Here is a 17,645-nt window from a genome sequence, read left to right on the forward strand (position 1 = left end):
TCCCATTGCCATGGAAACAGCAGTGACATCAGGCTGCGCTACCCCAATGACTAATTGCGTAGCAAGCCCTGAGCCAAATGACTTTAACCATTCCCAGGCCCCAGAGATCCACACCCAAACCCCACACAGAGCCCTCCCCTCCAGGGACCCATGTGGGGAATGTCCCCAGAGCAGCCCCAGCACTTCAGCCTGCAGCAGAGCAGGATCCCCAGGTCCCCTTCCTCCCCAGCACAGCACTGAGCACTGTAAGCACAGATGAACGAGTGCCTGGAGGTGAGAGCTTCACTCACCAAATGCACTGCTAAGAGCCTAATCCATTTCATTAGTCCATTCCATTTGACACGCAGTGAGGCTGAGGGATGCTCAGAGCAGTGGGGCCTGCAAACAAATCCTAAGGTGAACCACCACCTCTCAGCACAGCAGAGCACAGCTTACCCCAAGCAGCCAGAACCCCATCACTTCTTCCCTCCCCAGCCATGGTCACACACATGCAACAGGAGCTCCTGTTGCCTGGTGCTATGAGTTACAGCATGATATACAAGCCCATTAAAGTTGCTTTCCCGAACAAATGCTGCCCCTGTGGCTAATCAGCAGAGCGTTCCCTTCATTGAAAGGCAAAATTAATATTGTTTTTGGCAGACACAGCAATGCCAAGTAAATAACTTGCCACCGAGTTTCATCTTCTGGGTGCCTTTGCTGCCATTGTTTGCCCTGAGAGCTGCTCTCAATGAGTTCTTCTCCCCATCAGTACTCATGTCTGGGATTGCCCCAACCTAAGTGCATCACCTTGCACTTGGCTTTGTCAAGCCTCATTCGATTCTTGTGTGTCTACTTCTTGAGTGTGTTCACATCCCCTGTAAAGTTGCCCAGGTCTTCTGAGCTGAGAGATCACCCAGGCTCTCCCCTGCCTTTCCTCCCTGCCCAGGCATCCCCCAGGCCTCAGTGGTGGCAGGGTGGGGGTCCACCAGCCTTGGGTCCCTCTCCCCGTGCTCACAAGGATACGGAGCATGGAACCAGACTCACCACACCGCAAAGAAACAGTGTCCAGGAGGAAAGGAGGGCAGGGAAAGCCCTGATTCTCTTTCCACAAGCGGCTGAGGGGCAGAGAAGCGAGCAGGATCAGGCAGACACACTCACACCACCACCAGCTCATCCTCCCGCAGGCACTGCTGGAGGAATCCCACAGGGAACCCAAAACACTCCATGCTGGAAATCGCTACTCCCAGCAGCTCTTATTTTTAAACACAGGTTGCAGCCCTTATTTACCAGCAGGCACAGTGCTGTCGGGAGCACTGACTGCAGATGCCTCGTTTGCCTTTTGCAAAGCAAACCTCCTGTTTTGACTGCAAGCTGCCTGATGCTCAGTTATTTGGGGAGGGATATTTCTGGCCACGTAGTGCAAGCCACAGTTACCAGCCAATGAAGTATTTATGGCCAATTCCATCTTCCTAGCAAGATGTTTGGGAAAGCAAGCATCAGAGAAATGTGCTAAACTGGGCTTTTCTATTAACACCTCCATGCTGGTGCATGAGAATCACAGAACCACAGACAGGCCTGGGTTCAAAAGGGCCACAATGATCATCTTGTTTCAAACCCCCTGCTATGTGCAGGGTCACCAACCACCAGACCAGGCTGCCCAGGTCCTTTGTACCACATCTGTGTGTTTCTTGACCATTTCCAGGTGACCCCACCACCTCCCTGTGCTGCCCATTCCAGTGCTTCACCTCTCTTTCCAAGACGTTGTACAGGGGACAATCACCTCCTGCTCCAGCTAAGCAAGCCACAAGCAAGATCTCCACTTCACTCTGAGCTCTCTCCCAGCTAAAGAGCATTTGTTCACCCTGCCCTGAACAAATAATCCTTTAAGAGCAATGCTTTAAACCCAAGTGCAGTGCAACATGAACATATCCTTGTATCAAACCCGAAGGCAGTACGAAATGCTGAGAAAGAGACAGCTTGTCTGAAAGCTGGCCCATATTAAACTGACCTTGTCACGATGGACGAACACAGGGCAAACCAGCTCTCCACACACAGCTCTCCAACAATGTTTGTGTTGCCACTTGCTCTGTCAGAGACTGCATGAGAACCAACACAGGCGCTGCAGATGAGCAGGATCTGGAAGCTTCTGAACTTGATGCTGAAGCAACCAGGAGACCTGAGCCTTGCCCATCTGCTCCCACCTGCAGAGCCGCAATCACACCTAGTGCCTGGAGAGATCCTTAAAGGTTGCTCACATTTAACTGAGGCAGGAGCCAAGAGTGGCCATCAGCACCATGAGCTGGAACAACAGGCAGAATGCCAGGCCAAGAAAAGCTCACTGCTCACAGCAATTCACAATGAAATCAAACCATCTTCTTTTCCTTTTATTTATTCCTGAAAGCATACAGCTAGCATATGAAAACATTGTTTAGTGAGAGCAAAGCAGAAAAGGGCAGGAAATGCATGCCAAGTGAAAAGCATTTGCATATTCCAGGGAAACAAGCCTCCCTGGAGAGATAAGAGCTTGGAGACTCCTTGCACATGGAAGCAAGGGTCATACTTCTATCTAACAGAAACTTCCTATAACAGACCCGTAAGTTATCACACTGTGACTCATAACGTGGTGAAAGGGTTTCTAGTTTGTTCTCTTTGAGAACCTCATTACTTGAAGTGCATTACACCAGCAAATGAAGTCAGCGTGCTGCTTTGTTTATTATTAGGCATTTGTTTTTCTTTACAGTGGCTGCCTTATAGCTGCCACAAATATGCAAACCAGCTGAATTCAAATAACACGCTTTCCCCATCTCTCTGAGCCCTGGTGCTTTGTATGTTCTCCAGTACCTGGATTTTCCTGACTAATGAATGCTTCCACTTGCTGGAAAATGTTGAATGCAATTAGTACTCCAATCTGCAGCCTCAAAGTAAGCTGTGTCTAGCAGCTGAGCATTCTGAAAGAGCCAGTGCTTGGCAGAAGAACTAAACATCTAAAAGATAAAAGAGAAATTTAAGCACACTCCCACTAAGGCCTGCTGTAGAATTTAATTGGCATGGTTAGCAATAAAGAGGCTGCAGGCAGAACCACAGAGGTTACGGCCCCAGTTCAAGTCACAAAGCAGAAACAAGTTACAGTTCCCAGGCTTAAATATCAAAGCTCACATTCGGCTCCTCATCTTGCACTCCCCCACGCCAAACTGCACAAGTGTGTTCTGATCAAATAAGCCCACTCCTTTGTTCTTCCAAGTCCAGCTTCCTCTCTTCAAGGAGAGATACAAATCACTCCATCCAACCTCTCTGCAATTCCATCCAACCTCTGCTTGCACTCGTCCTGCAGCTGCTTCAGCTCTCTCTGTAGGCTGGCCTCTCTCATCCTCAGTTCTCTGATCACCTCTGGAGCACTGACAGCTGGAACAGGCTCCTTGGATACAGATCCACCAAAGCCTGTTTTGCTGGCAGAATGTTTGCTTCTAAACACCAGCCTGCACGACCCATGCATTTTATTTCTGTTTGGAGCACCGTGGTTCATAAGATCTAGTAGTTTCAGCTCCACTGATTCTTCTATCTTTCCCAATTTGGAACAGAAGTCCTCTTTCTGCAGTTCTTCCTCTCTTGTTTTCACCTGTAGAGATAAAAAGAGAAGAGCATGGTGGGTTTCTGTGAGCAGCTCCACATGCCAGGAGACAACACAAAATGTCACGTTTGGACTGGGATGTACCAAAGAAACAGGAGCCAACTGAGAGTAAACTCAAGTGCACAGCAGCAAAAACTGAGTTAAGCCAATGCGTTTTCTATCAGGTAGCAGCAGAGACCAAAAAGCTGCCTGTGGTCAATTCTTGGCAGCTTCACAGCCCAGCACCCCCCGATGATTAACACATGAGGGCTCCGTGTTCTCCCCTCACAACACAGAGCACGAAGGGGAACCCAGGAGAGTGACCTTCACCACCACCATGCTGTCAGCCACCGCTTTGTCAGAGCTGATTAACTGCTTCGTGACTAACAGCACTCATTCCACTTGCAAATGCTTTCTGCACTTGGCAACGTGAGAAAGGAGGGATGGCAAGTGGAAGCCAGCAATTCCTTCATTCTCATTACGGGTAACAAGTAGTAAAACAAAAATAATGAAGCAGGGACAAAGAAGTACAGGCTAAGACCAAAATGAATTACAGGCAGCACTCTTGAGCTGAAGATAGGCTCAATAAAACAAAGCTTTTTCTGTGACAGAGTAGTCTGGATAAAAGCAATTGTATATACTGGGATTTCTCCAAAGCATTTTATTTAATGTTCACTAACAATTTGATTTGAAGAACTTGCAAGCTGGTAATTGCCTTGCCAATTTCACAAGTGGATTAAACACGAATTCAGTGAGTCATCTCGAAACGTAGCTGTCAGTGGGGAAACGTTCGTAAGAAGAGGTTTCCCTGCTGAGGCCTTCAGGGAAATGGTCCTTGGGCCAACATCACATTATGCTGTACGCAGCCTCTAGGTGGTGGCTGGTGGAGTTCAACACAAGCTGATGGCTGGAGAGCTGTGGGTGGAACTGGGAAGGGAACTGCCTGGCATGGGGCAGTCCGCTAAGCGGCCCCATCCCTGCCCCACATTTCCACTGCTTTGCCTTCTTCACAGCTCTATTAGCTATCTCCATCAGCCCAATCAACTTCTAAAGCTCAGCAGAAATGCTCTGCTGCATTACCAAGCCCAAGCAGGTCCTCTGTGGTGTGGAAAGCACCAGGGCTGGGACCACAAGCAGGCCCATATATGCCCAGCAACAGGCAGGGCAGCCTCACAGCTTTCTGCAACTGCAGCCAGCTGCCAAATCAGCTCAGCTGAAAAACAGTGAAATTTCAAACGAAAAGGAAACAGGGTAGGATTCAAAGGCAGGTCACCCAATGACTCACAGCCCAGAAAACAAGCCTTATATTGTGCGACTTCAAGAGCTCCAACTATTCCACTCATGCAGAGATGCAACTTGTTTTAGATCCGAAAAGTCAAAAAGATAGAGGTGAGAGACCAGACTTTGCTGACAAAGGCAGAAGAAGATCAAATGGATGAAAACATGAACTAGATATTCAGCTTCAGAATAAGACATTGTTGCCTACTGTGAGGATAATGAATCATGAAATGCTCCATTGATGCTCCTAGGATGAATCTTTTGGCCAAAGCTCAGCTCAGGTCAACTCAGTGCTAATGACACCCCTTGCACTCCTCCCATCCCCGGCCAGGGGTGAAGCTGAACTCCTCCTCGGGGTTTTAAATGCACAGATCTGCACCAGGATATTGGTATCTCATGCGTTAGGGCTCTCACCAGTTCCCTGTAAGCTGGGGGATGTTTGGTATCCCTCTGAAACACCAGAGATCAGTCAGAGCTGAAGGCACTGCTAAACTCCTCCACTGACAACAGCACAGCCAGGGCTTCCTTCATTCATTCCAAGTCTTTTATCAGAATATCTTCATGTGTTTTGCAGCCAAGCAATTAATCCTCTCCAGAGTCTTCTGATGCATTATCCCTCCCCACCCTCAACGGAGATCAAGAAAATCAATCAAGTCAGAAAAGAAATAAGTTGCTCTGAATTTTTTCTAACTTGCTAAAGGCTTTATCGATGCGGAACCATCTGTTAAAGGAGACCTCTGCTGATTAAAGCATTTGAATAGAGCTGAAGCAGAGAGAAGTCCATCTTTGCCCTTGTCCAGCAACCAAGGGTTTCTCTTTATCATAATCCCCACTGAATCCCAGGGCACCTCTCACTGTTGGCTACAAGAGTATCTGCAGCTCAGTTCCCTAACAACAGTACAGAAGAAACAAAACAGAGAAAACAAATTCCATGTTATCTGCACACCCCATCGCCAAAATTGAATTGAACAAACGGAAAGTAAAGTTTGCACTGAGTGAATTTAACACCGGAATGCAGGATGGGGAAAATCTCCAGTTACTTAAGCAGAACAAAATCAGTCCGCAAACAGACCCCACAAAAAGTTATTCTGCATTAAACCTCAGGCAGAATGCTACGAGGGCTGCATAAGGTATTCCTAATGAAACTTAGGTTTTCACGCCAGCCAAAGGTGGAGGGTGTTATTACCCATCGAGCAAGACACAAGATGGAATAGAACGCTCCTTCCAGCATTAAGTGTGTTGAGTTTTAACTCAGTGCAGAAACAGATGAGGTAGGAATTACTGTACTGAAGCAATAGCAGAGGTAAGGACAAGGACAGCAGCCAGGGAAACACAACATCAGGAAGTCACTGAGCATGCTGCCTTCTGTGAAGAGGACCAACATTTCCAGGAACAATGATGTTAGATGAATTTAGTAAGAAAACGTTAAGAAATAAGAGAACAAGTTTAGCAAAGTGCTATTCCCATCATATCAGGGCAATCTGGAGCTGGAGGGCCAGTTCAATTTATTCTTTGCACTGCTCTTCCTGATAAAGGTAAGCTCTGTAACCCCATACATCTTCACAAACACTCCTTCTGCTCTTTGTAGACTTGAATAGCTAAAAATCTCTTGGGGTCGCCTTCTAGTAATGTTCTCTACTCTTCACATCCTAAAGACTTGTGAAAACACTCACTAGCATCCCTCCTGAATGGTTAATTGATGCTCTTTAACAGCTTGCTGTCTCCCATTAGTCAGCACATAATGATTATTCCACACGGCAAAACAATCTCAGCAGACCACTTTCTATTAAACAAACATATTGTAAAGGATTAGGAGCCTCAGCGTTTCGTGCCTGCCCCCTTCCTATCCCACAGCTCTGCCTTTCAGTCTCAATCTACCAGCTGGAACTTTTATTCCCCATTAGGCACACAGTGCTGTCTGACAAGCGCTGCGCACCCGCATCTAATAAACACAACACAACCATCGGCGTTTCCACTTCTACAGAGCCAACCTCATCCCAAAGGGACCCGGTGCATTTGGAGAACAGCCACACTGAACTACAGGGAACCAGATGATAAGAAAAGCAGCATCTTCCAGTTTACATCCCCTGCTCTGGAGCCAGCACTGACCCAGTGAGCTGCTCACAACACTTCAGCACACCTGTAATTCCAACAGAGCAGTTACACACACTTCAGAATCCTCTGCATGTTTCAGAGTGGACAAAGCCTGCTGTTTCCCTCTTCCAAGACCACGTTTCACCTTTCCTCAGCAGCTGAAGATGTGCAATCCATTTATCTCATCACTGCTCAAAACTCAGCCCTTCCCAATTGCTGTGGTTTCCCCAGCTCCCTCCTATTTGCCTGCACCTTGCTGGTAATGAGTTTCCCAGAGCTCGTGTCTCATTCTATGAGGCTCAAACATCCCCGAGAGGCTGCTTTGCCTCATAGAGTTTTAACAGCTTGCTAATGGGAAGTGCAATGAAAATGATGCCAAAATTGCTCTTTTTCTGCTAAGCAGCAAGCTGGACATGAACTCACTTGGGCAGAACTTTGCCAAAATGCACAGCATCCCACAGAGATCTTGTGAAACCTCTGGGTAACCACACGGCATCATTTAAGCAAGCCCTTTTCAGTAATGACCTAACTGAAGTGGCAATCTTCCCAATGCTGGATGCCAGTATCTCAGCTTGGCACCACCTCACGTGACAACCTGAAAGCAGCCTCACAAAGCAAAGGAATGCTCTACCCCACTCAGTGATGCACATGAAGGAAGCTGCTTGTGCTCAGAGCCACGGGAATCTAACAGCAAAACCTCAGATCCTGTCTTTGGGGTTGGAGAGTGAAAGGAAATTAGGAGACATGAATGGATGCAATGCCCAAGCAATCAAGCCACGCTGCTTTTGCTACCGAGGCATAATCACCTGATACTTTCCACCCTACAAAGCTCAAGCATTTGCTGAACAGCACCTACCCAAAAAATCAGACCCCCAGCGTTCAATAAAGGCACTTGCTGCTGCTTAGATAGAAAGACAAGAACACAGCATCAGCAGTCGGCAATAAGCTACTCTGGAAACACTACAACACCGAGTAAAGCAGGTGCTTTACTATTAAAAAAAATACCCACCTTATTCTAATTTCCAATTCATACCTTAGAGCAACTTGCCCAAATGTAATTTCAAACCTCTAAGGAAGTTATAGCGTTAGCACCGCGGCTCTATAAAACTTGTCTCATTGAATCAAGCCTCTTTGTGATAAGCTTTCAAGGTTTTTAATTTTCTGCAGCAATTTCTACGACCTGAAGAATAACCAGTTAAAAGCTCTGGAAACCATCATTTTCTATTTTAACAGCCGAACACTTCCCACACTGCCCTGCCTAAATGAGGTTCCCTTCTTCTTGTGCGATCCTTGATTGTACACACAGAGACATGATGTTCTGCTGAAATAGCCCATTTAATAGCAAGGCACGCATGCATTTACAGATTTAAAGCTAAAATGAAGTGCTTAAGTAGCCTAACCTTCTGCATAGCACAGGCTACGGTATCTCACCCAGTAATTTGGGCTGTGTTCTACTACATTTGGTGAGCTACGGGGTCTCCTTTAGAAACACACTTTTTTCTTAAACACAAGCTCCACTTGATCAAAAACCCCACTCTATCACAATGTTATTTCTGCAGTAAAATGCACTTATGGTTTAAAATGTGCATCTTTGTGCTAAGCTCTGCCACAGCCGCTGGGTCTTGTTATGCCATTTCTCACCTAAATTAAGTCCTGTGCCTGCAGAACTTCACTCCTGCCTAGGAACTTACAGAGCATCATCCAACAGCAACTTTGCCTTGGTTCAATTCTATTTCTCTAACCTCTCCAGAAGAGGGATAGAATAATTCCTTTGTCACCCCCTCCCTTAACCCTAACCAGTCTGTCAATCACTTTGCAATTGTGACAGTGGTGTAAGTGAGGTTAATCCATTTCATTAAGCCCAGAATGATCACCTATGTGTTATTCTTCAATGGAAGACCAGTAGCAGACAGTACCACTTGGCTACCAACAATCTAGCACCTTCCCAATGAGCCCACTGCCTCCTATTTCACAAAGCCAGGAAAACCATTTGTTGGCACATACCTGAAGCTGTAAAGCAGATCCAACTGGCTTGAGGTACACATGTAGGTATTTCCTACTAAAAACTCAAAGCTTTGGCTTGACAAATAGCTAGCAGCAACATTTCACCCTAATATAATTACTCATTTCTCACATTCATTATGAGTTCAGCAAGAAGAAACAGCTTAGGCCTCTGGAAATGGAGGAGAATAACCCAAAAGGGGCGATATCAAAGTAATATTAATGCGTGCATTATTTGTACCACAAACTATGGAGGTATTTTAGAAGGGTACTAAAGCTGAGCTACAGCAACTGACAGGAGATGTAATTATACAAGCAGCTGCATTCCAAATTTTGCCCGGATTTGCAATTTCCTGCAATTAGAGAGGAATGTATACATCTCCATCTTATGCATTTTAAGCAAGACATTCTCTATTCAAATGCTAGCTCCCAGGCACACCTATTGTCAGTGCAAAACAAATTGACAGGGAAGCCACAGCAGCAATGCACCTACTCCATCCAGCAATAGAAGGGCAGCTTTTAGCTGGAGGAGGAGTCCTCTGGGGAGAAACTAAAAATACAAGTTTAATATCACAAACGTGCTTAGCTGCATTCAGGGAGAACAACCACAAGAGTCTGACCAGGCACTGCTGCTGCATGATTTCTTTCCCCCAACTATGCACTGAACAGTGCAAAGCACTTCATAAGGCTTCAGGACAGCATCCATGTTGTTCTCTAATAGAAAGCATTATGGTGGTTTTGAAGCAAAGCAACAAAAAGTTCAGCGTTTCTTACAGTGCATTCTCACACAGAGGAGTAACCGGACCCTGACCTTGCATAAAGGTGTACCACGTTTCTGATCACTTCCTTTATTTTTTTAATTAAGAGAATCAAGTATTTGGCTTCATGCATCAAAATACCACACTGACAGGAGTCAGAAAAATCACACAAGCTTCAGATAACTCTAAAGGACACCAGCCTGAGAGACCAGGAAAGGAACGCTAGGAAGATTTTCCAGGGTCTTTACAAGAAAATGCAAAGTAAACCTGCAAATATCAGCATGAAACACAAAAGCACATAAGAGATAAGCACCATGCCTGTTTGCTGAGCCTGTGAATATCTATTGCACAGGAAAAAGCAAGAGGGAAATTAATCCTCTTAGGCCCCAAAGCAACCGAACTGTGAGGCTGCTGTGTGGTGCGCCCAAGGGCTGCGTGGGCAGCAGTGGGGTGGGACTGTTATAGGATGTACCTGAGGGCAGCAGCAAGGGGGAAGGGCTGGAAGCCTCTCACTAGGAAAACGTTTCCTGTTGTCTGGATATTTTCTGAACTATCTGTTCCTCGGGTTTTAGTAGGAGCAGTTTGCTTTGCCAGTGTTTAACTTTGGAGGGGTACTGAACTCAAACAGAGAAAAACAGATAGGAACCAAAGATGAAATGTGACATTTGAAGCAACTCTGATGACAGAACCAAGCAGGAACAAATCACCAAACATTAACTGGACTATTTAAACCTCTTCAGCTGCTTCTCATAAGCTAGACAACACCCCCAGTACGGTCCCACTACGCTCCGAAGGTGGGTTGGCTCCAGCCAGGAGCACCAGCTTCCAGGTTCTCCATCAGTGACACAGGGAGATGAAGTTTAGACTTGCAGAAATCCCACATGGCACACAGTTCTCAGTGTACAAGGGGAATCATTTCTGTCTGCAAATTCTAAGTCCTCAGTACTTACAATAACCAGAAAAATCCCATCTAGCAGACCAGCCTTTTATTCCTTCCTAATTAGTTTTATCTTTACACTATTTCAATCTTCAAATTCAATTAAAAGATCACAGAAATTAATACAGGAACATGCACGAGCTGAAAAAGTATTAAATGAAAACCACATTCCGTCAGTTTTAGTCATTCAGACACTTGCAAAAAGGCTGCGGAGCTTTGAGAAAAGACTGACAGCGACAAATTACAGAGGAAGGCAGCAGACAAGCATTGCTTCATGTAATAAATTGCTCACTTAGTTTTCAATTTGTTCTTCCCAATTTTTATCTCGGGCAGCAGACAAACACTGCTGATAGGAGATACCTTCTCAGATGTAGGTGACTTGGCTGGGCTTGGATGGCTCTAGTGCTACACGAGCAGAGCTGCATCACTCTGTTCAGCATGAAAGCAGCCATGCCAGGACACACAGAGCTGCTCAGTCTTGTGCTTTCTGAGCAAGCAAAGCTCACTCCAGTAACCCAACACAATGGTGGCAGGAAGCAAATGAGCGCTAACCCTCAGGTGGAGATCTGTCAGCACAAAACCATTAGCAGAGTTTCAGTGAAAAAGCTTTTGAAAGCCATTGCTCCAAAAACTTGTTCAGCTGAAGGAGTTTCTCTCACGGCTTTGCTGGTGAGCAGTGGCTGCAGTGGGCACAAAGCTTCCTGAATGGCCATCGAGATGCTGGCAGGAAGGAAGCACAGGGTGAGAGCTGCAGCTACAGCCTGCAAAGGGAAAAGCCTGACAGCTCTCATGGCTTGGAGAGAGCTGATGAGACAAACAGTTACGAGGAGTGAGTTCTGAACTCAGAAGTGCACTGAAGCCTTATTTAGATGCATTTCTGTCTAGGAAGAAGAGATCTGACAATATTAAATTACAGATTTACTTTTATGTCAGCTCTTCTACAAGCACAAGGGACAGGCACAGAAACGAGTTAGATACTTTCTTCTCTTATGATCAAGTACCCTTGATTTTAGGGCAGACAGCTGGAAGGACGAGGCCAAGGTTTTAAGAAGGAAAAGGAAAATCACAGTTAAGCATCAATACAAACAGCCCTTTTCCCCAAAGCACCAAGCTCCTATCAACTCATCCGAAAACCAAGCAGTGCTGTGCAATATGCAAACTTACAACTTCTGCTGGTGGAGGAAGAACTCACCCTGATGGCCTGCCCTGAGCTGTATAAACCAATCCAGATGCCTTCTGGAAGTTACTGCCCCAAAAACCCACTCAGAAAAGCTCAGTAAAACACACTCAGATTTCCAGGTACAGCTGCCCTAAAATACAGCCACCAGCTGCAGTGTTTAAGACAGTCTCTATCAGGCAGGAACGCCCCTAAGATGCAGCTCTGGCAGAGGAGGATGCATCATCACAGCTCACTGTGCACCAGGCAGCCCCAGCTCCAGAAACCCAGTAGCTTGGTGGCCACAGGGACCCCAGATCCCTACCCACCATCCCTACAGCTTTTCACATTCAATACAGGCAGCGCTGGGAGCCACCAACTCACACACACACTGCACATGTGAACCCTGTAGGCATTCCCAATTTTTGTCCATATTTGATGTGCTTTTCAGCGTGAAAACATAAGTGCTACACTTATTCCTTAAAAAAAGCACTAAAACATTTACGGTGGCTACAAAACACGTCCTCTCATTGGGATGCGTGGTTGTTTTTTTTCCTTACAGTTTATTGTTAAATAAAGCTCATCTAAAATTTACTGGAGTATAATTCTTCAGCTGCATTTACTGCATGTTTCACTGCTTTGGTCGGTACCCGACACATCAGTAAATAACAGGAGTAAAATATTAACGCTGGTTATCGATTACGCCTCAATTGATCCCATCTCCTGAACACACATTCTGCATCTTGGTTAAGGAAAGGTAAAACTGCATCTTTTGGGAAGCAAGACCAAATTCCAGCCACGCTTCAAACCCCAGAGATCTGCACGCAGAACAGGAGACAGCTCTCTGGTTTTTAAATGTTTCTGTCTTCCCTATGGAGCTGGAGTCCTTTAGAATATATAACCCCCATGAAAAATGTCAGGCGGGATAATTTACTTTCGGTTCCAGTTTTTATGTGTTTGAAATCAGTTTGCTGATTTAGCAACTGCTACGGAGGCTTTCTCACACGGTTCAGCACTCGTTCAGCAATCTGCACAGCAAGTTACATCTGCAAACAAAGAATAAATACTTATCTTCTTCATCTGTTTGTATGCTGCAAGCTTAGCATTGACTATTCAAATCTGAGTAACGGGCTGAAGTTCTCAAAAGTGAACAAGATTATTTTAAAAACCTCCCAGCTCTGCTCACGTGCAGGAACTTTCCCCCAAGCTTTTACTTGAACCAGGCTAACTAAGGGCTTTGGATCGAATGCAAACATCAGGTCCCACTGTGCAGAATAGAGATGCACAGAGACGGTTTCTTTCTTCCTCCCTCCAGCACAGGGCAAAGCCCAGTGCCCCCTGGAGCTGTCACCTGGGTCTCACCACAGCATCCATGGGCGCTTACCAAAAGAAAGCAGCCTGATCTGTTAGTAAAACTGATTTTTAAAAAAATCCAAAGTAACACAACAAAATACATAAGCAAAAAGAGAACACACACATGAACATTGAATCATATGAGTTGGAAAGGATCCCTAAAGGACATCTGGTCCAACTCCCCTGCAATCCACCAAGCGCTCAAAGTCCCATCCAGCCTTGAATGTCTCCAGGGATGGGAAGCCCATCACCTCTCTCTGGGCAACCTGTGCCAGTGCCTCACTGCCTCTATTGTAAAAACCTTCTTCCTTCTATCCAATCTAAATCTCCCCTCTATTAGTTCAAAGCCATTTCCCTTGCCCTGTTTCCACAGACCCTGCTGAGGATTCTACCCCCTTCCCTCTCATAACCCCACTGTAGATCCTGACAGGAGGCTCTCAGATCTCCCCAGAGCCTTCCCCTCTCCACACTGAACAGGCCCAGCTCTCTCAGCCTGTCCTCGCAGGGGAAGCATTCCATCCCTTAAACATCTTACTCCCTACTGCTTACAGCAGGTCTATGCTTTCTAATAACCTAAATCTGCTAATACCTTGGCAGCTCCATCAGCAGCAAATGTAATCCTACATTTAACAAAATACAAACTACACATAAAAGCCATTAGCCCCGTCCCTCCTCGCCACCCTCCCGTCCATGTCCTCCACTGCTCCCTTTGATGGATGCTTCTGTTGATCTCTCTGGGTTTCCTCCCCTACGCAGGCATCTGGGCCCAGCCAACCATACACTTCCAAAAGCTGCTCTTGTGGCCTTTGCTAGTTCTTCAATTCCTTTTTGCATGAAAAGCTGCACTGACAGCTGCTCGATGCTCCAGATGGAGGTTTTCAAAGTGGAACACAACAACACTCTGGGACCGGGGCAGGGAATATGCTGACTGCTCCCAACCATCCCCAGCACTCCTCCGCTTCCTGCATCCCCACAGCCTGGGTAATTATTAACCACTCGCTGCACTGACATCTTCATATTAGCAGAAAGCCTGGAGAATGAGAATAAACAGCAAAAATAGACAAGATGAAATGGGAACAATTTGCTTCCAAAGAGAAAAAGAGCTCTTCACAAAGCTTCAGAGAGCTTTCCACCAAGAGCTCAGCTGCTGCTTTGCCACAAGCCTGTGCTTCAGGCTGCAACAAAATAGCCCTGAATTGGGGATCACACTGAGCACACACTGGGCAGCCTGCAAACAACACACTGGTCCCCACCAGCCATGCAGAGGGTTGGAAATGTTATTTCTGCTTCACCACCCATGCACAGGCACTGCCCATGCCTTGGTTTTCATGCAAGTCAGGCCTTACTGTGCAGTGGCAGCAGGACCACAGCTCCTCCATCAGCTCCCAGTGCTCTGTGCTTAGGCGTGGGTAGCCCAGCACAGCTGGAACTTCTGGACAGGGCTCAGACACAGAGGGAGCACATTCAGGCTCAATTTAATGGCTCTGGCTTTCTCTCAGCCACTCTTCAGAGATGCATATATGAGCAAGCTCCAACACACCATCACCTGAAAGTAGTCTGGCTTGTTTTTAAACCCTTTTGAACACCAGGATCAGTATCACGAGCTCCAACAGAAGCTCAGTAGCAGGTGAGCATTTGTGTGATTAAAACTGAGGAAGATCCTCATTTGGAGTCACTGCATCCTGCGCTCCAGCTCCTGGATACAGAATGTTTAACCTGCAATCAAAACCTCCCTCAAACAGAAGAGCAGAGAATAAATATTAAGGAAGGAACAAACAAACAAGATCTGTTTTCAAATTTGGAGACGACTTCCTTTTCAGTTACATTTTTCTTCAAGCAGAGAAACGTTTCTGAAGCTTAACCACCAAAATGTCATCCAAGAAGAAGTGATTATTTACCCAGAGTTGAATAGAAAAGAATAGAGCTGAACGGAAAAGAGCAGAGCTAACTATAAGAAAGCCACATATTCAGATCACACCTCTGCCCATACAGGTGTGTCTTACGCCTCTTCTCCTCCAAGATACCAAACACAATTCTGCCTCCAGATGGGTATCAGTTAAAATGTCATGTTAATCAGGGTTTCACGAATCACCCAAATCCCATAGCAACATCCAGCTATCTGCAGTCGATGTCCTTGAAAGGGAAATGTTTTCAGGGTCGTTCCAAGCGCAAAACTGGAAGGAAAGGAAAGAGCTGGGAGCAGGCAGAGATAATCAGAAATAAATGCTTTCCTGAGGAAAACAACTTGCTTAATTTTAAAAGATTAAAGATGGACATTTTTCTGTACCTGAATCACAGTGTACAAATTATCAATCTTAGAAAAGCCAGATATATTGCCCTGATAGTACATCCTGAACAACGAGCAGTTGAGTTTAGTGCAGCAAACCAGACACTGTGGGGTAGCATAGCACTGACATTAACACGGCTGAAATACCTCAACCTTGTCCCAAATCCATCAGTCAATCACAGATTCAGGTTTCAAGCCCAATCCAGTCATACAAGCAGGCCCAGCTCCTCTTCAGCCACCCCTGACAGATATTTGCATAAGCTGCTTTGTAGAGGGTCCAAGGAAATTTCTTTAATGTGTAATGAGAACTGTGCTGTAATTTAAGCAAGTTTTTGCTCCATTCCTGGAAAGCACAGGGAAGAAAAAAAATCTCTTCCCTCCACAGAAATTGCTCTGTATTTGAAAATTCCAATCTTGCTTCAGTCTTTCCACCTTTATGTTAGAGACCCCTCAAAGCCCACGTAGCCCAGCAGCCTGTCTGCAACACAGCGCAGCAGCGAGTAGCAAGAGAAGAAGTTCAGCACTAGACGAATACACAGCCATACTTCACTGGAAGACACAACTTTCTAAACTTCAGCAGTTTTTGGCTGGAGGGCTTCCTCGGCCAAAGAGCATTTCTCATATTTATTGCTTAACAACAGATTTTTTCCTTCACGAACTTGCCCGGTCATGAAGGAGCAGCAGAACAGCACAATTGTTTGCTCCTGCTCCAGCGTGATACTGCCCTTCACTGCCTCCTCTTGCAGAGCAAGGAGCCCTAAACCAGCTGAACGTTCCTTGCACAGAAACCCTTTCACAGCTTGGGTCACCATCACTTCCCCTTTTCTATGCCTTTCCAGCTCAATCGCGTCTTTCTGTTAGCACAGACAACAACCAGAACTGCACACAGTGTACCTAAAACTGATAGAAATATTTTCAATTTCACTTCCTTCTGCCCGGCTTAACAATTCTTAGGATTTCATTTGCTATTTGTGACCACTGACATCTTCACAGAACTACTGCCATAACCCCAAGAGCTCATTCACACGACACGACGGCCAGATCACATAAACAGACATAAAATTATGACTTTCCTTCAGATGCATTTTTAGCACATTTATCTCCCATCCAATTTTATCTGGCATTCCATCACTTTGTTATTCAGTACCACAAAGGTACTGGAGATCTCACTGTGGCCTACTGGTATTCAAAGGGAGCTTAGAAGCAGGAGGCGACTGACATTTTACAGTTCGATTGTGATAGGGCACGGGGGAATGGCTTTAAACCAAAAGATTTAACTAAAAGATTCAGGTTAGATGCTAGGCAGTAATTTTTCACTCAGAATGTGGTGAGGTGCTGGCACAGGCTGCCCAGATTGCTGTGGATGCCCCATCTCTGAAGGTGCTCAAGGCCAGGCTGCATTGGATCCCGGGCAGTTTGATCTGGTGGTTGGCAATCCTGCCCATAGAAGGGGCTTGGGAAGTGGATAATCTTTAAGGTCATCTCCAACCTAAGCCATTCTATCATTCTAAGAGGGTCCTTAATCCTTTGCTGCTGTCCTTCATGTGTGCTCCCAGTGACTGAGCTTCTTGCACTTGGGCCTCTTGCTTCTCACCTCCCTGTGCAAACTGACCACAGACGCCTGCTCTCCTCTTCCCCGCTCTATTTGCTCAAGGGTCAGAGGAAACACATTCATATGGGCAGTTTATTTTGGTTGAGAATCCATTCGGGAACTTTATCAAACGCCATTTCTAAATGCAAGTGGATGACATCAACCCAACCTCTCTTGCCCACATGCCCAGTGCTCCCCCTCCAAGAGCTCCAGCAGGTTTTAGATTTGTGATTCCTCTCTTTAACAACTGTGGCTGTCTCTTCCCCCAGAATATCATATCTAATCACACGTCCTCAGTTCTTTGGAATGGTTTCTATTCAATTGCCTGGCACAGACACCAGGCGCATTGCTAACAACCAACATAATTACTTGGTAGATTATCACAGCTCTCATGAAGTACAACGCAGTGGGCACAGCAGCTATAATAAAACTTACTGTCCCTCATATGGGCATGCTTGTGAGAGCCAAGATAATTTCCAGATGCCTCACTATCACAAGACACAAAGTTAGAGATAATGACCACTTTAGCTACCGCTGTAACTTCTCTTTGTTTGACTAAAAAAAGAATATAGAAGGAAAGATGTGATAAGCTTATTTCTCCGGG

General features: G+C 45.9%; 1 protein-coding gene across 4 annotated transcripts in view; it reads right to left on the minus strand.

Annotated features, from left to right (window-relative positions):
* Positions 1–2,330: 2,330 nt before the first annotated feature.
* Positions 2,331–17,645, minus strand: part of TEDC1 (tubulin epsilon and delta complex 1) — a 62,925-nt gene continuing 47,610 nt past the window's right edge. For all 4 annotated transcript variants that reach the window (XM_085511158.1, XM_085511159.1, XM_015869484.3 and 1 more), the window contains one exon: positions 2,331–3,595. In XM_085511158.1, the coding sequence (XP_085367284.1) occupies positions 3,236–3,595 (360 nt within the window). In that variant the 3' untranslated portion in view covers positions 2,331–3,235. The remainder of the gene's footprint in view (positions 3,596–17,645) is intronic.

This window comes from Coturnix japonica, chromosome 11 (genome assembly GCF_054131305.1).
Source record: "Coturnix japonica strain WE chromosome 11, WE-NBRP24, whole genome shotgun sequence".
In the NCBI taxonomy this organism is placed as follows: Eukaryota; Metazoa; Chordata; class Aves; order Galliformes; family Phasianidae; genus Coturnix; species Coturnix japonica.